Source organism: Tachyglossus aculeatus, chromosome 5 (genome assembly GCF_015852505.1).
Source record: "Tachyglossus aculeatus isolate mTacAcu1 chromosome 5, mTacAcu1.pri, whole genome shotgun sequence".
NCBI classification, from domain to species: domain Eukaryota; kingdom Metazoa; phylum Chordata; class Mammalia; order Monotremata; family Tachyglossidae; genus Tachyglossus; species Tachyglossus aculeatus.
The window spans coordinates 87,147,100-87,169,667 of record NC_052070.1 but is presented as its reverse complement, the minus strand read 5'-3'; the positions used below and the strand labels follow the sequence as shown (position 1 = coordinate 87,169,667).

Sequence of the window (22,568 nt, the reverse complement as noted above, 5' to 3'; positions counted from 1 at the left end):
TTTATTTATTTATTTGTACATATCTATTCTATTTATTTTATTTTGTTAGTATGTTTGGGTTTTTTTTTCCTCTGTCTCCCCCTTTTAGACTGTGAGCCCAATGTCGGGTAGGGACTGTCTCTATATGTTGCCAATTTGTACTTCCCAAGCGCTTAGTACAGTGCTCTGCACATAGTAAGCGCTCAATAAATATGATCGATTGATTGATAGTAGTTCATAAGTAGTAGTTCCTGAATGTAGCTGCTTCCCGCTCCTTGCCACCGATGGTAACGTAGGGGCCAAGCACGGCACAATTCCTACCTTCATGGCTTGGAAGTCCTTCCTCATTTTCTCTGGGATCCCGGTCATGAACGACAGCTCCGGCAGGAGCAGGATCTCTGTCAACAGCGGCTGGAGGAAGAAAAACAGGAAGAGTGAAGAAGATGCAGGGGGGGCGGAGGAGAAAACTCGACAGGACACATTACCGTTCCCCTCAGTCAATGGTATTTATTATTGAGCATGTATTCTGTGCATAGTACTGTACTGAATGCTCAATGACTGATCAGTGATTGAAGGCAGTGTGTCTGTGCCATGGAGATGTAAAATCCAATTGGATATCGCAGCACTTGAATCTCAGGTATATCTTGTGATTGTTTCTCGCTATGTCAGGGGAATCGAATTTTCTTAAACTGTCTATATATACTGGGAGAGAATCGCTGAAACGGTCGGGAGAGGAGGCGGCAGGTGAGAAAGAACTGAGAGCCCGCTCTTGGGTAGGGACCGTCTCTATATGTTGCCAACTTGTACTTCCCAAGCACTTAGTCCAGTGCTCTGCACTCAGTAAGCGCTCAATAAATACGATTGATCGATTGATTGACTGAGAGACTCATATCCCTTTGGGCGTCCAGGAGCCTGGCTGGCCATCCCCCGGCTAGCTTCAGCATTCTGGTGTTCAGGTGTGGTGCCTTTTGAAAGTTGGTAGAGAGAGAGATATCTTTCCTAAAGAAGCGGCGTGGCCTAGTGGGAACTGGGTGTCAGAGGACTGGGTTCTAATCCCAGCTCTGCCGACTGCTTGCTAAAGGACCTTGGGCAAGTTACTTAACTTCCCTGCGCCTCAGTTTCCTCAACTGTAAAATGGGGATTCATTACCTGTTCTCCCTTCTACTTAAAACCATTACCCCCCTGAGGGACTGGGGCTGTGTCTGACCTAATTAACTTGTACTTACCCCAGCGCTTAGAACCAAATTTAACACATAGTGAGCACTTCACGGGGGCCGTAAGACAACCAAACTTCAGCAGAAGAAGACTGCACAACCTCCACGGTGAGACCACCTGATGTTTAAACACTCACTTTCAGGAATGTCTTCCATTTGACCTAATCTTGTGTTGCTAGTTACCTTCACTCACGAACGTTCACAACAGAAGTCACGTCTCTCTCCCCCTCGTCCCCCCTCCATCCCGCCATCTTACCTCCTTCCCTTCCCCACAGCACCTGTATATATGTTTGTACAGATTTATTACTCTATTTATTTGTTTATTTTACTTGTACATATCTATTCTATTTATTTTATTTTATTAGCATGTTCGGTTTTGTTCCCTGTCTCCCCCTTTTAGACTGAGCCCACTGTTGGATAGGGACTGTCTCTATATGTTGCCAACTTGTACTTCCCAAGTGCTTAGTACAGTGCTCTGCACACAGTAAGCGCTCAATAAATACGATTGATTGACTGACTGACTAAAATGTTGGGCCTTTCAAAGGAAAAGGGCCTCAATCTGACATGTAAAATAGCATCCGGTTGTGAGCCCACTGTTGGGTAGGGACTGTCTCTATATGTTGCCAATTTGTACTTCCCAAGCGCTTGGTACAGTGCTCTGCACATAGTAAGCGCTCAATAAATACGATTGATGATTTCTGGACTGCTCCCTGTGGCAATAGAAAAACCCACGGTTCTTCGAGAGCCAACCCAGGCCGAGAGTTGCCATGAAGCCAGCACGGACCTACAGACCTGCACACCGGCAACGCAACCCGCTCACCTTCCCGGGGACATTCCGCTTCCCGGTGGCTCTGTGGATCAACAGGGGCTGCTCCTCATCCTTGACTGTGATCCCGTAGTTTTTGCTGGAGCAAGACACGGGAAGGAAAGGAGTTTTCAAAAGAGGCGCTAGCGCCGGGAAAGCGATAGCAACGGTCTCCTGAGTATCGTACCCAGCACGGTGGTATGAAACCCTTTGATGCTTAGCAACAGAAATGGACCACGATGTACTAATAACTGGGAAAAGGAGGATCGAACCTCTATATAACTTCCTTTCAGTTGCACTAATTTAACAACCTGGAGAAAAATTCAATTCATTCATTCAGTCGTAGTTATTGAGCGCTTACTGTGTGCAGAGCACTGCACTAAGCACTTGGGAGGGTACAACACAACAAAAAAAAAAAGATACATTCCCCGCCCACAATGAGTTTACAGTCTGGGGTGGGGTGGAGATGGACGTCAATACAAATAAATACACTACACAGAAGCAGCGTGGCTCAGTGGAAAGAGCACGGGCTTTGGAGTCAGGCGTCATGGGTTCAAATCCCGGCTCCACCAACTGTCAGCTGTGTGACTTTGGGCAAGTCACTTAATTTCTCTGTGCCTCAGTTACCTCATCTGTAAAATGGGGATTGAAACTGTGAGCCCCCCCATGGGACAACCTGATCACCTCATAATCTCCCCAGCGCTTAGAACAGTGCTTTGCACATAGTAAGCGCTTAACAAATACCATTATTATTATTATTATTACTATTACAGATATGTACATACGTGCTGTGGGGCTGGGAGTGGGGAAGAACCAAGAGAGCAAGTCAGGGTGACTCAGAAGTGAGTGGGAGAAGAGGAAAGGAGGGGCTTAGTCTGGGATATATATAGTCTCACGTACATATATATACACCTGCATATATGTATATATGTTTGTACATATTTATTACTCTATTACTCTATTTATTTTACTTGTACATATTTATTCTATTTATTCTATTTTGTTAATATGTTTTGCTTAGTTGTTTGTCTCCCCCTTCTAGACTGTGAACCCGCTGTTGGGTAGGGTCTGTCTCTATATGTTGCCAACTTGTACTTCCCAAGCGCTTAGTACAGTGCTCTGCACACAATAAGCGCTCAATAAATATGACTGACTGACTGACTGAATGAATGAATGAATGAATGGAAAGACCTCAGGGAGGAGACCTACAGCCACCAGGCTGACAGCTCAAGGTAATAAAGACATACTGGAAGCAGCAGAGTCTAGTGGAAAGAGCCCATGCCTGGGAGTCAGAGGATCTGGGTTCTAATCCTGGCTCTGCTGTGTGACCTTGGTCAAGTCACTTCACTTCTCTGTGCCTCAGTTTCCTCCAATGTAAAATGGGGATTAAGACCGTGAGCCCCACATGGGACGGGGATTGTGTCCAACCCAATTTTCTCATACCTACCCCATTGCTTTGCACAGTGCCTGGCACAGAGTAGGCGCTTGACAAACATTAAAAAGAAGTTGGAGAAAAGTCAAGGATCCCAAATTCAACGCTATCTAACCTTCTCTTTAAGCCATCCGTGCAGTTTGACATGGCTGAAGGGAAATGACGGACTGACTACAAGAAATACCCAAAACAAACTACATTAAAGGAGACACAGGAAGAGTTGTGATGAGTCTTTCACAGTTCCCGCGTTCTTAACTCAACCAATGAACTACCTTTCCAAAGAACATCCATCGGGTTGTGCGTCCTTCCAGGACATCTCTTCAGTTCCTGAAGGGCCAAACCCAACCTCTCCCAAAGCCACTTCTGAACTCTCTTACCTGTAGTATTCTAAGAAGGTGATTTCCTTCCCATCAGACATTATGAAAGTGTTTCTGGGTGTCTTACTCCAGTCGATATCATCGATGCGGTAGGTATGGTTATTGTAACGGGTGATGACAGTATGGCCACACAACAGTTTGGTGCATTCATCCTGGAAGTTCCCTCTGTTCTGCTGACATAAAGCTTGCCTTGGGGAAGAAAGGATCAAAGTCTTCTGGATTACAACACACACGGAGCGGCGGCACACAAACAGAGCGGCACACACGGGGCTGGGGGCAGTCAACCAGGTGTCAGGAAACCTACCGTCTAGCCTCAGCTCTCCCACCAACTTCGCTGATATAACATTAGGAAAGCCAGCCTCTTTGGCCTTCGGTTCTCCCAAAGGCCACGAGAAGCTAGAGCACGGGCCTGGGGGTTAGGAGGTCCTGGGTTCGAATCCCAGCTCTGCCTCTTGTCTAATGTGTGACCTTGGGCCAGGCACTTCACTTCTCTGTGCCTCAGTTACCTCACCTGCGAAATGGGGATGGAGACTGTGAGCCCCACATGGGACGTGTCCGACACGATTAGCTTGTATCTACCCCAGTGCCTCACACACTGTAAGCACTTAATTACCACCATCATTATCATTATTCCAACGGAAACAATATTCCTCTACCCCGCCTGACCTACAAATGGCGACGATTAATTGGCTTTACACTACATTTTGAATCTACTAAGCTCTTGGAGCTTCGTGGAGAAAATATGCTACCAAATCACCATTATTACATTATCACAGGGGCAGAGCTCTTGATCAGCACTCGTTAAATCACGTTTCTCTGCATCCAAAGAGAAGAAGCAGGGAACAGGAAACCGAAGAGCAACTGGCCCAGGAAGTCTGCTGTCTGTCCAAGCACAATGAATCACAAGGGTACCCGTTCCCCGCTAGCTTGGGAAAAGCTTCTTCACTAGGCATTTCCAACTTGCCGCCTAAGGACTGCTTGTCACCGTGAGCTTATCTGCATCACGTAGGACACCTGGCCACAGCAGGGATCGGGAGGAGAAACAGGCAGAGCCCCCTCGCTCCTGGTCCGAACAGAAGGGCTGTTGCTAACCCGGCCGCCGCTCTTTGGGATCGCGGGGGATGTTTGGTGCTCAGCCCCGTTCCCAGGCCAGAAATCGGGAGGGCCGAGGCAGCAGCAGCTCCTCCGGGCTGGAGGGAAGAGCCGGTCTGCTCTGCAGAGTCAGTTTCTATTGCTGACAAATGGAAAGATCGTCTGGGTGGAAGAGGTGGTTGCGGGGAGCAGGGGTGTGCACGTGTGTGTCTACACATACGTACGTACACTCATATACCTGAGTTCACATGTGTCGGCGTGGGCACATGTGAGTACATGAGGTTTGCGGAAGTGTGACGGAAGGGGGATGTGTTTTTTGTGTGTGTGTTGGGGCCGGGGGAGAGAAAGGGTAGCACCGGGGTTCTTGGTGTCCTTCAACCTTGCCTGCCTCAGTCTGTTCCTGGGACATTTTCATTTTAACCTTTCCCTGCCTTCTTCTCAGAGCCCGGGCTTTGGAGTCGGGGGTCATGGGTTCGAATCCCGGCTCTGCCAATTGTCAGCTGTGTGCCTTTGGGTAAGTCCCTTCACTTCTCTGGGCCTCGGTTCCCTCATCTGTAAAATGGGGATTAAGGCTGTGAGCCCCCCGTGGGACAACCTGATCTCCTTGTAATCTCCCCAGCGCTTAGTACAGTGCTTTGCACATAGTAAGCGCTTAATAAATGCCATCATTATTATTATTATTATTAATTTTGGACCTAAATCTGGTCTACTGTCACCATCCAATAGCACCGTATCTGGGAGAATAGAAAGAAAAGTTGCTTTCTTTCTTTAATAATACGCAGTAATAATAATAATAATAATAATAATAATGGCATTTATTAAGCGCTTACTATGTGCAAAGCACTGTTCTAAGCGCTGGGGAGGTTCCAAGGTGATCAGGTTGTCCCACGGGGGGCCTCACAGTCTTAACCCCCATTTTACAGATGAGGGAACTGAGGCGCAGAGAAGCGAAGTGACTTGCCCAAAGTCACACAGCTGACAATGGACAGAGGTGGGATTTGAACCCCTGACCTCTGACTCCAAAGCCCGGGCTCTTTCCACTGAGCCGGTAGGACGATTTCACAAGGAATGTATGACTAAATTGCAACTTTTTGAAAAGGAGGATATGCCTAAAAAGGTCCCTCTTTTGGGTACACTGATAGTTAGGAGCACACGTACGCACGCACTCTCTCTCTCTCTCTCTCTAAATCTCCTTTCAACCAGCATACCTGAATGCAATTTCCAGGGCTCTTAATAGAAGGGGGGAGTCTCCCTTCCAGCAATTTTTGAAGTGAAACATTACTAGGGCTCTGCTAAAAATGGTTTTTTCTCCGTCTTCCTCTTTTTTCCTACTCACCCGTCTTCCCAACCGTTCGATGAAGAATAAAAGAGTCAGCAGAGGTCAGCGGACCCACTCACTGTGCTATGGGACACAGACCGCTGTGCCCCACGCAAGATACCGAACGGTGCTCTGAGCACCGCAACTCCCCTCGATTCAAGCCACAGTCTTGGTGCTGTTTATCTGAACCTTGGGAAAGGGGAACACATTTCATCGGCCCTTCGGCCTCTCGGCAGGAGCCCGCCTGTCACCGGACGTCCAGGGCATCCGGGGAGGATGTTCAACCCAGATCCCGCCGCCCGATCACTCACATGATATCTAGGACGCAGTCATTCCGGATGATCTTGTGGGAGACGTCGGCTAGCAGGAAGAGCCCTCCATCTGTCCTTCGGATGCTCGCGGCATAGCCCGGCCAGATCTGTAACCTTAAACCAGAGAGGAGGTCACTCGCTGTTCTTGGGAAAACGCCCGGATGCGCTCCTCTGATCGGGGAGAACCGAGCAGGCGCCGATCAGTCGTGACACAGACTCGAAGTTGGAATGGCACCGGTCGTCGTCTCAGTGACGACAACTACAAAAATCATCTTAAGGACAAAATTGTGAGTCCAAGCTTGGGGGTCAGAAGGTGATGTGTTCTAATCCCGGCTCTGCCACCTGTCTGCTGTGTGACCTTTGGCAGGTCATTTCACTTCTCTGGGCCTCAGTTACCTCATCTGTAAAATAGGGATTGAGACCGTGAGCCCCATGTGGGACAAGGGACTGTATCCAATCCAATTTGCTTGTATTCATCCCAGTGCTTAGTAATAAGCGCTTAATAAATGCCATAATTACTGCTGAGAAGCAGCGTGGTCTAGCGGATAGAGCACAGGCTTGGGAGTCAAAAGGACCTGGGTTCTAATCCTGGCTCCACCGGGTGACTGTGGGCAAGTCACTTTACTTCTCTGTGCCTCGGTAATCTCATCTGTAAAATGGGGATTAGACCCGTGAGCCCCAAGTGGGTCAGGCACTGTGTCCAACCTGATCAGCCTGTATCTATTCCGGTGCTTACTACAGCGCCTGACACACAGTAAGCGCTCAACAAGTACCGCAATCATTATTATTAAATCTGGGGCACCCACCTGTGCTGCTGCAGAAACATCGCATTTGTCGGATCGTAGTAATTTCTCCCCACCAGCTTCAGATCTAAAAGTTTCATCACCCTGCAAGAGACACCCAGGATGAGTTTTCAGTCTGAAAGATAAAAGCTCAGGAGGCCCTTGAGCATTCTGATTACTTGCCTTGAGCCTTAAAAGACCCCCAAGCGAGGGACCTTCTGCATGATCAATCTATTTTTTCGACAAAGTTGAAATAAACCTGTCATAAAGAATGACCATCTCATACCTGCACTGACCACCTCACTACAATTCCCTTCTTAATGAAACGAAAGGGAAATTCAGTTTATTCCCTGGAATCGTTAAAGCATATGAAGAGACAGGCCTGAATGGGAGGCGCTTTTCTGGGTTTTAAAATGTCATTCTTCTGAGCAGCCGGGCTGTGCGGCGGTTGCTAGCCGGTCTGCAACACAACCCCGTGAGGTTTCAGGTTCGCCCGGGCAAGCGGGGCCTGACAGGGGCTTTTATGGGTCAGGCCGGGAAGTACTCCTGGGGCACTCCCCGTATCGTGCAAATTACCACCTTTTCACGCCCGAGGAAGGAGGACGACAAAGAGGGTGAGAGAAGAGGTCTGAGTGTATTCCCCGGCCCACGCGCGCCTGCTTGGGAAGGAGATGGGGACTAGGGAGAAGGACTGTGCTCCTTGGTACGCCTCATCCCTTGGGTTTGTTTCCCCAACAAAGACAGCTGGAATCAAATGAAGTAGAGGCTGGACGTAAAGTTCCACAAAAAAAGAAGGGAGGGAGGGGACCCGGGGGGCAGAATGGCTTTGGGAAAATTACACAGTACCTGGCAAAAGAGTAAGAACATTTTGAAGGCGACCACCCAGAATCTCTTAGGCCTGAAGAGAATGTTTTCTACACGTTATCTCCCCAAAGACCTTTGAACATAGGACCGGGCTTTCCCTACGCAAGTTGAATAGTTTCAAAAGTTCCCCAATTTCTCCAAGGAGTTTACTGCGGACTTGTTTGAGTCCCCAAAAGACTCTTTCCTTTACCCTGTCTCCTCCTCTTCCTTCCACGGATCCAGCCCTACATTCCTAGGCCTTCTGGAGCGTATTAGCAACTTAGAATGGGGCTCCCAAGTAAAACAATAAAACGGACAGTGGCCAGGTAGCCCAACCCTTCCCCTGTTGGCTTCCCGGCGCCTCCTTACCGCCTGAAGACCACATTATAGAAAGGAATGCACAAATCGGAGCTGGGCTCAAGGATCTTCGTCAACTGAATCTTGATGGTGATTTCAACTCCATCGGTCCTTCTCACTGTCTTCAATTCAACAGCCTAGCAGGGAAGTAGACGGGGGAAAATCGGAAAACAGTCCAAATCCAAAAATCCCACCCATCCCTTCACCTGCCCGAGCTGTGTCCTTGAGACCTCCACGAAAACCACCCACACAAAAATAAAGGGCTCCCTTCAAAGCCCTACTGAGAGCTCACCTCCTCCAGGAGGCCTTCCCAGACTGAGCCCCTTCCTTCCCCTCCCCACAGCACCTGTATATATGTATATATGTTTATCCGTATTTATTACTCTATTTATTTTATTTGTACATATTTATTCTATTTATTTTATTTCGTTAATACGCTTTGTTTTGTTCTCTGTCTCCCCCTTCTAGACTGTGAGCCCACTGTTGGGTAGGGACCGTCTTTACATGTTCCCAAATTGTACTTCCCAAGTGCTTAGTACAGTGCTCTGCACATAATAAGCGCTCAATAAATACGATTGAATGAATGAATGAATGAATATATTACATTACTGCTCCCCTGCCAGTTAATAGCCTTGACTGAGGGGCCTCTGCCTGCAGAGCCTTGTTCGACGACTTTGAGGAGTTACAAAGACCCCGTCTCTATCCTTCAGCTTAAAATCTAAACGGAGAGACAGGAAAGATATGGATACACAAACATTCGAATAAATCGAAAGGTACCAAACACAGGTGTGTCATTTCGGATGTGAGCCCACTGTTGGGTAGGGACTGCCTCTATATGTTGCCAACTTGTACTACCCAAGCGCTTAGTACAGTGCTCAATAAATACGATTGATTGATTGATTGATTTCAGTCGAATTTTACGATGACCCCTCAACCAGGTTAGTTTGGCCCGTCGTAGTTCCGGCACCAACGTAACAGTTTAAAAACGGCTACAAACAAAGACTTAGGGGCAACAACCGAGAGGCCTATGAGCCCAAACGGGGGGGACCGACGGCCCGGTTGTCTCACTTGCTGCAGTTTCACCGGCAGGTAGAGGATCGTTCCGTCAAAAGCGGTGACGTCTCCGGTGACAGACTGATGGTCTTTCAGCATGCTGAGCCGCACGCTTCTGCACTCCACACTGGGGCTGGACAGCAAGGCAAAAGAGGCGCGTTTAGTTTCGAGAGAAAAGTCGCCACGGCGGCTACCCGGTCAGTCACGCTCGTAACTGCTGCCCCATCTAGTGGATGTCTTCAAAAGTATGAACAAGAGTCTCCCTGCGGTACCTTAATATTAATAATAATAATTATTATTATTGCTATGGTAGTCGTTAAACGATAACTATGTGCCAGGCACTGTACGAAGCGCCGGGGGGAAAACGGGCAAATTGGGTTGGACACAGTCCACGTGGGGCTCACCGTTCTCGCTCCCCGTTTTAAGAGAAGCGAAGTGACTTGCCCAAGTGGTGGAGCCGGGATTAGGACTCATGACCTTCTGAATCTCAGGCCTGTGCTCTAGCCATTACGCCCCTGAGGCCTTCTCGTGGTCACGGAGAAGTTTGTGAATCAGTCCAGGAGGGCCTCTTAAGAGCCCTTGGTGCCAAAGGGTTAAAGCCCTCCAATCGGGCGTTTCGTTCATTCAGTCGTATTTATTGAGCGCTTACTGTGTGCAGAGCACTGGACTAAGTGCTTGGGAAGGGCATCTGAGGCAATGGTCCCCAGGGCTTTTGAGCCGGACTGGCAGCTTTGTTCCCTCTGGTAAGATTTGAGAGTGACCAGTCAGGGCTGATGAGACCCAAACTGATGGCCTTCCGATCTACTGCCTCTTTGAAGCTTCTCCCTCCCAGTCCTCATCCCCCCTCTTCCCGCCGCCCACAATCCCTTCCCCCTTCTGCCTTCATACTCCCATTGAAAAGCCGGCACCTCTGAGCACGCCTCTACTGCACTACCTGACTTACAGCCAGGAGATGGTAACACTTAAGGTCTGAAAGACACCTAACAAGATCCAGGCTGGGTCGAAATACGATGGAAAACACCAAGTGATACTTAAAGGCAGCAAGAAAGAGCCTCATATCCCAGTATGATGGTTTCCTATAGCAGGGATACTTTGAAGGATGAGAAAAGGTTTTCATCTTTCTTCTGTGCTGGCGTCACAACCACACAAACCCCGGTCTTCCTAAATGGCTCAATTGCTTCAAGGAGCCTTTTGCGAAGGAGCATGAAGAAGAGCACTAAGAGTGACAGAAACAGAGGAAGATACCTAAACGGGAAAGCGGGCATTAGGACAAGGTTCCAGCCCTGGTTTGGTCAGATTTGCTAAATGATTACGAGTGAATGCACTCAACTCAGTGCATTCATTCAATCATTCAATCGTATTTACTGAGCACTTACTGCGTGCAGAGCACTGTTATAAGTAACAAAACACATTCCCTGCTCACACAAACTTACAGTCTAGAGGGGGAGACAGTAATATGAATAAATAAATTACAGGTATGTACATAAGTGCTTTGGGGCTGGGGGGGAGCTGAATAAGGGAGCAAGTCAGAGCGACACAGAAGGGAGTGGGAGAAGAGGAAAGGAGAGCTTGGTCAGGGAAGAAACAGATATAATGGCTCCTATCCTCCCTTTAGTTCCTGAGAATACCTTGAGGGTGAATGTTAAACTTCTTGCAAAATAAGTAGGGCTGTTGGCGCAGCACAAAGACCAAGATGCATTTACTGATTCTTCAAAAAAATAATAATGATCAAGCTCTGGTTTCTATTTCTCTTACTCCGCAGTCAAACCTGAAACCTGAGGCAGAGGAAGGCCGAGGGGAGCCGCGCAGTCCGCCCGGCATCATTTTCTTACACCGTGCCTCTCAAAAGAGGGATGAGCCGACTCCTACCTGAAAGTCACATGGTACTGATACACAGCCTCATTCTGGCAGTGTATTTTGATTAGGTTCAGGCCGAGGGGGCTGGATGTTCCCTTGCATCCATGTTTCTTCAGAGCCTGCCTGGAAAAAGCCAAAAAGAAATCACGGCAATGACAAAAGCCACTTTTCCGGATCTGGCTCAGACATACGCGATCCCGGATAGGGGCATGCTTCCGACCCCGGGCTGGGGGTCTCCTTCTCACTGGGCCATTTGGTGAGGCAGGGTTCTCTAAACCTTTTCCATTTCCACCAAAACAATGATGGGGCTTCCGGGCATCCAAAACCAAGGAAACACTAAGAAGACGGAACTACATAGTATGCTCCCTTACCTAATTTTTTCCCCTCTACTGTTGCTAGGGCCCTAAGCCCACGTCCTCTAATTTGGACGAAAACGGTAGGCAAGGCGGCCCCATGACAGAAATGGACCCAGGGGCTGATCGCCCACTCCCACCTCACCGTACAGGGTGCGTCTCTATGCTTTCAACTCACTCTGGATGAGGAGTGGAAGGCTTGTAGGGAAAAACATTGAGGGGAGGGAAGGGACTGGAGGAGAGGAGAGAGGGAATATAGAAACCCCTTCTTTTCCAGCTCCAATAATAGTAATAATAATTATTTTTATTTTGGTATTTGTTAAGCTTTTTCTATGTACCAGGCACCGTACTGAGCGCTGGGTTGGACACCTGTCCACGTTTTGTTTTGTTGTCTGTCTCCCCCTTCTAGACTGTGAGCCCGTTGTTGGGTGGGGACCGTCTCTATATGTTGCCAACTTGGACTTCCCAAGCGCTTAGTACAGTGCTCTGCACACAGTAAGCGCTCAATAAACACGACTGAATGAATGAATACAAGCAAATTGGGTTGTACCATTCATTCATTCATTCGATCGTATTTATTAACAATAATAATGATGGCATTTATTAAGCGCTTACTATGTGCCACGCACCGTTCCAAGTGCTGGGGAGGTTACAAGGTGAGTAGGTTGTCTCACGGGGGGCTTACAGTCTTAATCCCCATTTTCCAGATGAGGTAACAGAGGCCCAGAGGAGTGAAGTGGCTCGCCCAAAGTCACACAGCTGACAACTGGCGGAGCCGGGATTTGAACCCCCGACCTCTGACTCTGGGAAGTACTTGGAGATAGGTGCGAGTTAAAGGGCTCCTTTGCCGGCAATAATGCAGGAATTATAAACACTGAATTTGATAGTGCTGGCTCACCTCTCAGCAGCCTCAAATGAGTTTGCCAGCAGGATATGGACTGTGGATGATTACTGGTTACAAGTGAGTCCCGTGGAAACAAGTCAACACGCCCGTAGTGCTTGCCTTTTAGGTGGCTACTGAGGACACTGTTGATTCCATGTCTTTTTCAAATTTTAGTGTTTGCTTGTAGGAAAGCATAGGATTTTATTTAGGAAGTTTCTCGCCCCCCCGCTGCCTCAATTCTACTCTCCCTATGTAAACAGTTGTAGTCTAATGGATTGAATACAGGCCTGGGTTATGTATCACCTGTATATTTGTTTGTACATATTTATTACTCTATTTATTTTATTTGTACATATTTATTCTATTTATTTTATCTTGTTAATATGCTTTGTTTTGTTGTCTGTCTCCCCCTTCTAGACTGTGAGCCTGCTGTTGGGTAGGGACCGTCTCTAGATGCTGCCAACTTGCGCTTAGTACAGTGCTCTGCACACAGTAAGCGCTCAATAAATACGATTGAATGAACGAATGAATGAATGACTCCAAAGCCAGGGCTCTTTCCACTGGGCCACGCTGCTTCTCAGCCAGCGCTTACTGTGTGCAGAGCACTGTACTAAGTGCTTGGGAAGTGCAAGTTGGCAACATATGGAGACAGGCCCACATGGGGCTCAGTCTCAATCCTCATTTTACAGATGAGAAGCAGTGTGGCATAGTGGAAAAGCAAGGGCTTGGGAGTCAGAAGTCGTAGGTCCACCATTTACCAGCTGTGTGACTCTGGGCAAGTCACTTCACTTCTCTGGGCCTCAGTCGCCTCATCTGCAAAACGGGGATTAAGACTGTGAGCCCCACGTGGGACAACCTGACTACCCTGTATTCCCCCCCCCCCCAGTGCTTAGAACAGCGCTTGGCACATAGTGAGCGCTTAACAAATACCATCAATATTGTTATTATCATGAGGTAAATGAGGCACAGAGATGTGAAGTGACTTCCCAAGGTCACGCGGCAGACAAGTGGCAGAGCTGGGATTAGAGGTCATGACCTTCCCAGGAGGCCTTCCCGGACTGAGCCCCCTCCTTCCTCTCCCCGCCATCCCCCCCGCCCCACCTCCTTCCCCTCCCCACAGCACCTGTATATATGTTTGTACGTATTTATTACTCTATTTTATTTGTACATATTTACTCTGTTTATTTTGTTAATATGTTCTGTTTTGTTCTCTGTCTCCCCCTTCTAGACTGTGAGCCTGCTGTTGGGTAGGGACCGTCTCTATATTGTTGCCAACTGTATTTCCCAAGCGCTTAGTACAGTGCTCTGCACACAGTAAGCGCTCAATAAATACGATTGAATGAATGAATGACCTTCTGATTCCTAAGCCCGTGCTCTGTCCATTAAAACCAGCTCCCTGCATCAAAGCCCAGAACTTTGGGGACGAATACAGGTGGTCTTCTCTTCCTGCACACAGTTGGAAGGCAGCACTATACACTTGCCTGTGTTCTAGGATGCTCTCCGAGGGCCTCTTTGAAATCTGCTCTGGCACAACCTTCCCCCCACCCATCACTGCCCGGGGAGAGAGCCGAATACCGTTTTGAAACCTTGTTCTGCATCCAGAGCTGGGAGGGACTCGGCATCATCAAAACGGAGACCGCCTGACTGTGGCCGGACTCGCTGTAAAGCTTGGAGGCTGACTGCTGCCGCCGCCATAATAATTGTAATTCCCTTTACAAACGGTCCGAGCTCCTCTTTGATAAGAAACCGTGGCACCGATTTTCCCCATCGGAACACCAGACGTCCGCCCTCCATCGAGAACGCCGTCCGATATGGAGGCAGCCAAGAGGCCAACCAACTCTTTCAAAACTCAAGCAACGCTCCTTACTTACGTCTTCTCTTTCTCTTCAAGGGGACTGGCTGGAAGGCTCCCGAGGTACGGTAGCGGGGAGGATCGGGGTCGGGGTAGTAATAACGGCGTAGAAGTCAAAGAAGGCATAAAAACGTCGTTGTGGATTTTATGAAACGCTCCGCCTAATCCGACCATTGCTCTTCCAAAAGGGAGCCGAGGAGCACCCTTGACTCCGCATCCGAGAATCCTGAATTGGAGAAGTGCAAATAAAAAGGAGAGAAGTCACCGTTTTCCTTTCTCCTCTCTTTGCCTCCGGCTCTAAAATCTCCTCTGGAGGCACCTGCAAAGACAACTAAATGAGAGTGTCACGGCGTTACCTGTCGGTGCGGCACGGGCCCTTCGGAGGTTACCCACATGACCTCTTTCCGGTTACGGTACGTAAAATAACCTAGCCCTTAGTACAGTGCGTGGCGCAGAGTTAGCGCTTAACAAATACCACGGTTATAATAATACCACTTTTGAGCATTATTAAGTGCCTACTATGTGCCAAACACTCTACTAAGTGCTGGCGTGATATAAGGGAATCATGCACAGTCCCTGCTCCACATAGGGCTCACGCTCGGAACGGGAGGGAGAACAGGTATTTGATCCCCGTGTTACAGATGAGGAAACAGAGGTACAGCAAAGTTCAGTGACCTGCCTAAGGCCACGCAGAGGGCCAGTGGCAGATTGGAAATGAGAACCCAGGTCTCTAGACTCCACCAAGCTCCCTCCACCTCCTTCCTGAGCCCTTCTGTCCCGTGTCCCTGCACGCCCACCTCGCTCCCTGTGCCCCCGGCGAGTCTCCGCGCACTTAGGAACAAATATTCAGACATTTCCACTTGATTATTCAGTTACTGATTCAGCCATTTCATCCTGCTTCCAACTCTATCTTCGCTCTTCCTTCAATAGGTGCCAACTCCAGAAGGTAACACTATCAGGTTCGCCCCCCTCAGCAACTTGTGACGCTAGTTTTTCCTGCCTCTCGGAGCGGGGAAGGAGCTGGCGGTGAAGCCAACATGGGACTTCTGCTCAATGATAGGGTCCCTGGCCTGGGGATCTTTGGGAGCGAGCCAACCCCTTCGTCATTCCCCCTTCCCGCAGGCCCGCTACCGGCAATAAGCGGTCGCCGTGCCGAAAGTAGGCCAGCCATGGCGGAACTGCTCACGGATAGTGGGCGGCAGCCAGGGAAGGGAATAGGGCTCCGGTCTTGCCTGGGCAAATGAAGGGGTGTTGGCAGCGGTGGCGGAGGATGCTGCTGCCACTTTTCCGGTTCTTGGCGGGGCTGAGACAAGCCGTTCCCTGCTCCCCTCACCAGGGCCCTGTGAGGAGGGGTCATCTACGCCCTAACCCTGGTCCAGGTAGCTGGGGCTGTGGGGGTGCTCAGGGCCCTGGGTAATGACTGCTTCCATAGTAGCTTCGACCAACACGCTGTTCAGCCTCCCAGAACCAATGCTGCTCGAGGATGCCCATGTTTTTGTGGCAGTGCCCACCGGGCAGGCAGCTCTCCTCCCACCCCCGCTTAGGGAACTAGAGAAGCAGCGTGGCTCAGTGGAAAGAGCCCGGGCTTTGGAGTCAGTGGCCATGGGTTCAAATGCCGGCTCCGCCAACTGTCAGCTGTGTGACTTTGGGTACGTCACTTCACTTCTCTGGGCCTCAGTTACCTCACCTGTAAAACGGGGATTGACTGTGAGCCCTCCGTGGGACAACCTGATCACCCTGTAACCTCCCCATCGCTTAGAACAGTGCTTTGCACATAGTAAGCGCTTAGTAAATGCCATCATTATTAGAGCAGGGGAACCAGAAATGGCTATTTAGCCCAGTGTACCCCAACAGCCCCACAGGGCTCTCACTCTGCTCACTCTCCCCCAAACTGCCTACGCAAAAAGGCCAAGGCAAGTACCATTTTTCTCCTCTTCTTCTATCCCTTTTCCTCTTCCTCCTTTCTTCTTCACAGATCCACTTTCACGCTCCCTATGAGTGGGCATCCCTGCTTCCTCCTGCTCACCCGATTTCTACATTTTTTTTGGTCTGTCTCCCGCACTGACTGGAATCTTCCTAGCAGCTCCTGGTTTCTTGCTGCTGCTGAATCCCTGCAAGTGCTTAGTACAGTGCCTCCCACTTAGAAGGTGCTCAGTCGATACCACAGATCGATCAATTGGTGTTCCGAACCTAGCCCCGTGGCTGATCTTATTTTCTGCAGCTCCAACGCTGCTGGGTCTCCGAAGGGTCCCGGCTGCTCCCCGCTGCCACTGTCCCTGCCTTCCTGGGTTGCGAAAGCTGGAGGGGGAGAGGAAGGGATCGAGCCTTTTCCCCACTCCTCCTTCTCCGCCTCCGCCACCGCCCCCAGGTCTGGCCCAGCTCCCTGGCTTTGTAGCCCTGGGAGGTGGATGGCCAGCTGGAGAAATGCCTCAGGGGGGATGAGGGGGAGTCCTGGCAGGAGCGGGGAGGCCCCAAGGGAATCCGGCAGCGTTGGAACTGGGAAAAAAAAAATCAATCAGTTAAAAGAATAGACTTAGAACAGAGAGGCCGGGGTTTGGGGGGTGGGGGGGAGTAGCCGAAAGCTGGAGGAATGAGGAATGAGGAGCTACTTTTCTGGCAGATTCACACAAGTAGAGACCCAAGCGGCCCTCGCTTTGACAGGAAGTGATCTCTGCCGGGCTGATGTGAAGCCAGTCATAGAAGGCAACTCCTAAAAAACAAGTATCGGACTCATCTGTCGCGTGAGGACAGAGAGTCATCGCCACGTGAAATCGATCAAATAACAGCATCGTTGAGCCCCTGTGTGCAGAACACTGCACGAGGCACTTGGGAGAATACGAGGAAGTCAGAAGACATGATCCCTGCCCTCAAGGACTTTACTATCTAACAGGGGAGAGAGACACAAAACACATTTACAGACCGGAGGAAGAAGAAAATGGAAAGGTAAACATCTGGATGAGTAACAGCTTAAACGGTAGAGAAGGGTCTCCGTGTTCAAAAGCGCTGCAGGTGGTAGTAGCTGGGGAGAAAAAATACCAATCAGCTAGGAAATGCTCACTAATAGTAATCACATTCCAGGCAGCCCTTGGTTTGGGATCGCCGGACGCATCTACCAACTCTGTTGCCTTGTCCTCTCCCAAGCGCTGAGTACAGTGCTCTGCACAGGGTAAGCGCTCAATAAATACCATCGATTGAAGTGATGATGGAAAGTATTCCCAACATCTCTGGATTCACAGAACTGCAAGTTTTGGGCATCAAATCCAACTTTGGGACTCCAGGCTCTAGACCCCCAGCACTGCAGCCTGAGGGCATGCAGGCCACGAGCCCATGGAGGAGGCCGGCTACTTCCTCAGGAGCTCCTAACAGGGACAAGATTCCTGGGAAACCAACGGCCAGGGTGCTCGAGAAGACTCCAGTTAAGAACCCTGCAAAAAGTCCCTCCAAATCACCTCAAAACTCCCTGGCAACTTTGCCCAATCAGACATACTCATGAGCTTGTTTTGGGTCACTGTTTAATGGCGGGGAAGGGGTTAAAAGTTCTCTATGTGTTTTAGCTCATCTGTGGTAGATGGGGTGATGCACACTGACCAACAGTACTGAACTATGTTACTCGACATACTGTGTTTTTGAGTTTTGATATGATTTTTAAATCAAAAGGATTACTATACAGTATACACTGAATTAATGTAGCTACATTACTCATCGTTCATTGAGTACCCAATTCTGGGGCATTTTAATAAAAAAGGGCCAGTTGGTCTCGCTTGTTGAACTCATCCCCCGTTTACAACATTGTACCTGCGAGAAAACCGGTCCCCAGGCCGGTGTTTTCCGTAACCAACCGCGGCATCTTCCTGTGTACATGCTCCTCTCCCGTTTCTCAGCCCACAGATTCCGGGCATCTCTCAGAATTGCTGCCGAGGCTCCAAGGCAACCAGAAAATCATCCTGCCACGGAGTTTTACGTGCAAAGACAACTGCCTCGCTCACCTGCTCCGGCCAAGCGAGACGATCTTGCTGTCGCCAGCTGCCATGGCTGCGGGGAAGGAGAAGGGTGGCTCGCTCGGAAGCTCTTTTTCATCATCCTTGGACTCCTGGGCACGTTGCAGGCCTCTACCTAGAATGCCTCTCCCTGTAAAGGAACGTCAAATCCCGTCAAGATCTATAAGCGCCTGCTATTTTTTAACTGTTGAATGCTTCTGCGGTCAACTGGATTCTGGTATTGTGCTACGCGTCTGCCCTCCCCAACTCTGAGGCCAGGAAGCATGTCTACATTGATTTTTATCTAGTTTTCCAGCCCTTGGGATAGGGCTCTGCACATTATAGGTGCCCAGGAAATGTTAGTAACAGCAAGCGGTACTGACAGTTGGTAAAGCAAGATATTTATATGGATGAAGGAAACCTCAAATAGAACGATCTTGTACAGCACAATCTGGTCCAGATTCCATCTGGGTCACCCCAGGAATCCTTAGGGAGGAGAGGGGAGGGTGTGGGGGCGAAGAGGGATATTAAAAAAAAAAACAAAACCGGGGGGAGCGGGGGAGGCAGGGAAATGTGGCTCGAAAGGCCTCTCGATGAAACGCTCGGCCGCTTACTTTGCCGCGTTTGTTCAATTCTACGTTCCCGACACTCCCCTGCTACCTCAAGCCCCGCTCGTGAGAGAGTTCAGAACTTTACGGTCTTTCATTTCCATTCCAAGTGGCCCTCGCCGAGGCTTGGGCCCAAGCTATATTGGCTGCAGGAAAGGCAGTTGGCACGTCTAGGTGAAAACGAGAGCGAGCAAACCACTCTGGCCCGTTCCTCTCTTACCTAAAGTTGGGATCCCTCGTCCTAATGGGGCCCGAGGCACCGTCTCAAGCCCCAGCCCACGGAAGAGAGAAGACAAGCCCGCAGTCTCCTGGAAAAAAACCAAAGGATAAACGGCTATCATTCCATTGAAGGCGTTTTTTCCAATCTGGAAGGACGGCAGTGGAATTTCAGGCAGATGAAGCATTCTATCTCCTGTTCAGCATGCTGGCAGTGGAAGAAACTACTGGATAAAAGCATTTTAAAGGAGAGGCAGTGTGATGAAGAGCACTGAGTGGAGGGTGAGGAAACTTGGAAACCACTTCTGGCTCGCCCATTGATTTGGGAAAGTTAATTTACTTCTCTGATCCTCAGCTCTCTATGGGAAAAAGAGGCACAATACCAACTGCTCTCTTCTCATTGCCCAGGGTCCAGATGGAAAAAAAAAAAAAACTATGTGCAAAATGCTCTGAGCTACTCGGGGAAGGGAAGAAGGTAAACACAGACCACATTGTCACTGGCACATTTTCGGAATCCCTGCCATCGCGAAAACTGACCGTACTACTGAGCACGGGGGAAAAGTTTCTGGCATTTGGTGGCAGCTTTTCAGCCAAACCGTATTTTCTAAAAACACCGGAGGAGCTTTCATTTTTCTTTTTCGAAAAAAACTCACAATTCCTCCCCTCTGCAAGCTTTTCCTGGAGCGGCCTGGACTTCAAGTCTCGGGTTACGTGCGCTCTACTGCTGCTTGTGACGCCAACATCCGGAGCCACATAAATCTGAAGACCGTTACTAACGCAGACCAAAGCAGTGCGTTTGGATAAAAACCAGAAATCCCTGGCAAGTGTTTATCTTCTTGCTTAACTATTATACATCTGACTTGTCCTCACTAAATAATATTACAACTATGAATCGGGTTTGGCTGGAAAGGGTAAATCTCTATTTCTCTGAGCTTGATTGATTAGGACAACCCTGCAAAATACGAAGAGGAACGATAAGTGACGGGTTACAGGTCAAACCACGCTGGACTTGGCTAATAAGGAACCAAACGCATAATAATGACTAATAATAATCAATAATAAAATTAGTATTTGTTAAGACCTTACTACGTGTATTAGAAGTGCATTAGGCGCTGGGGAAGATACAAGATGGTTGGGTCAAACACAGTCCCTGTCCCACATGGGATTCACCGAATAGGTTTTGGATTCCCTGTTTTACAGACGAGGAACTGAGGCACAGAGAAGTTAGGTGACTTGCCCAGAGTCACGCAGCCCGTATGTGGCAAAGCCTAGAACCCAGGTCCTTTGGATCCCAGGACCATGCTCTTTCCACTAGACCACACTGCTTCAAATGAGTGGCGGTGGCGGCTTTGGCGTTCTTTCTCTCGTGTGCTTCAAAAAGGTGGGGTTGGGGGCGAAGGTGGAGAAAGGGTGAGGTGACCGGGGGTAAGGTGGAAACAGCAGGAAATGTGACAGTTAAAATAGCCAGAGAGCCGTGCAGCGGATGGGATATGGGCAAAGAGAGGCGGATGGGACGCCAACCTCTCCCAGCCTCCTCCTGATTCTGCCAGTCTCTCTCTCTGGCCTCCCTGACAAGCCAGGTAAAAAACCTCCTTGACTTCCCCCTCCGTGTCCCTCTGCCTCCTCGTCTCCAGAGCTCCCCCACGTTGGCTCTCTCCTCAGCCCTTCTGGCACACCTCGGAGGGAATGGCCCCGGGGGGAGATACCGCTTGGTCGGAATTTCGGATCACCAACCAACATCCTTGCTGGGTTAGTACAGTAGAGGAGATTAGCGTAAAGAGCCACGCCAAAGGAATCAGGCCGACACAGTGCCCCCATCCCCCACGCCCATGTTGATGTTTTAGTTGGAGGCAAGATTTCCTGCTGACACCGCTAAAACAGGAATGCTTAGAAAGCAGAGAGAGGCCTCGCCTGTCCTCTCCTCGTAGCATTTCCTCTCAGGGAAGCTGCGAAGGGGAACCAAACGGCCAGAAAGGAAATGCATTTCCTTATCCACAAAGTTCGGGAGGCGTTTTGCCGTGTGTGAGTCATCTCTGGGATCTGAAAAACACCTAAACCTACTTGGAGGTCTAGGTTGCTTGGCTGTGTTCTTACCTGAGGCGCCGGCCCACACTTGGGGGTGAAAGTTGTAGGGCCCGCACAGAGCTCTGCCCTGCCCAGAGCCACCCCCTGGGCTGTTGGAACCTGTGGCAGAGATCCTGGCGTCCGTACACCCGCAGGCAGGTGGGAAAGGGCACTGCCCCGGAATGAAGGTCTCAAAGGATCCATTGAAGGCTGTGGATGAGACTGATTGGAAAAGTGTTCTGGTTACTCATCCGTCACTACTCTGAAGAGGAGCGATGACACCTCCCCCGACACCCCTACACCCCCACCCAATTGGGCCAACTTTTTCAAGCTGCCAGAATTTACTCTCTTCCGGGAATCTCCTGCTAACCTGAGCCTGCTTCTCCCCACTCCAGTCCGGACTTCCCTCTGGAACTGTTCGGTCCATGTCTCCCCACTCCTCAAGAACCTCCAGTGGTTGCCCAACCGCCTCCACATCAAACAGAAACTCCTTACCATTGGCTTGAAAGTAATCACCCCTCCTATCTTACCTCCTTGGTTTCCTTCTGCAACCCAGACTACACATTTCACCAGCCAATTCACTGTGCCTCTATCTCACCAACCCCTTTTCCACATCCCGCCTCTGGCCTGCAATGCCCAGAGTGACTGTCACTCTCCCCACCTTCAAAGACTTATTAAATGCTCACCTCTTCCAAGAGGTCTACCCCGACAATCCTCATTCCTCTTCTCCCACTCCCTCCTGCATCACCCTGGCCCTTGTATTTGCACCCTTTATTCATCCTTCCCTCAGCCCCACAGCCTTTACGTGCAGATCTGTAATTTATTTATTTACTACCTGTCTCCTCCTCTAGACTGTAAGTTCAATGTAGGCAGGGAACATGTCTCCAGCGCTTAGAATAATAATAATAATGGCATTTATTAAGCGCTTACTATGTGCCAAGCACTCACTGCTATGCACATAGTAAGTGCTTAATAAATGCCATTATTATTATTACCAACTCTTTGATAGTATACTCTTCCATTCATTCATTCATTCAATAGTATTTATTGAGCGCTTACTGTGTGCAAAGCACTGTACTAAGTGTTTGGGAAGTACAAGCCGGCAACATATAGAGACGGTCCCTACCCAACAACGGGCTCACAGTCTAGAAGGGGGAGACAGAAAACAACACAAAACATGTGGTCAGGTGTCAAG

The 22,568-nt window shown here is 49.4% G+C and overlaps 1 protein-coding gene across 1 annotated transcript in view; it reads right to left on the bottom strand.

Annotated features, from left to right (window-relative positions):
- The window catches only part of PIWIL2 (piwi like RNA-mediated gene silencing 2), a 46,192-nt gene extending 24,609 nt beyond the window's left edge, over nucleotides 1-21,583 (bottom strand). The window contains exons 1-12 of the mRNA XM_038746698.1: nucleotides 21,404-21,583; nucleotides 19,314-19,401; nucleotides 18,495-18,636; nucleotides 14,528-14,734; nucleotides 11,433-11,543; nucleotides 9,579-9,696; nucleotides 8,523-8,647; nucleotides 7,335-7,415; nucleotides 6,529-6,642; nucleotides 3,808-3,996; nucleotides 2,014-2,098; nucleotides 301-390 (exon numbers count right to left, since the gene is read on the bottom strand). Of these exons, the coding sequence (XP_038602626.1) occupies nucleotides 301-390; nucleotides 2,014-2,098; nucleotides 3,808-3,996; nucleotides 6,529-6,642; nucleotides 7,335-7,415; nucleotides 8,523-8,647; nucleotides 9,579-9,696; nucleotides 11,433-11,543; nucleotides 14,528-14,734; nucleotides 18,495-18,636; nucleotides 19,314-19,401; nucleotides 21,404-21,577 (1,524 nt within the window). The 5' untranslated portion in view covers nucleotides 21,578-21,583. The remainder of the gene's footprint in view (nucleotides 1-300; nucleotides 391-2,013; nucleotides 2,099-3,807; nucleotides 3,997-6,528; nucleotides 6,643-7,334; nucleotides 7,416-8,522; nucleotides 8,648-9,578; nucleotides 9,697-11,432; nucleotides 11,544-14,527; nucleotides 14,735-18,494; nucleotides 18,637-19,313; nucleotides 19,402-21,403) is intronic.
- Nucleotides 21,584-22,568: the final 985 nt, after the last annotated feature.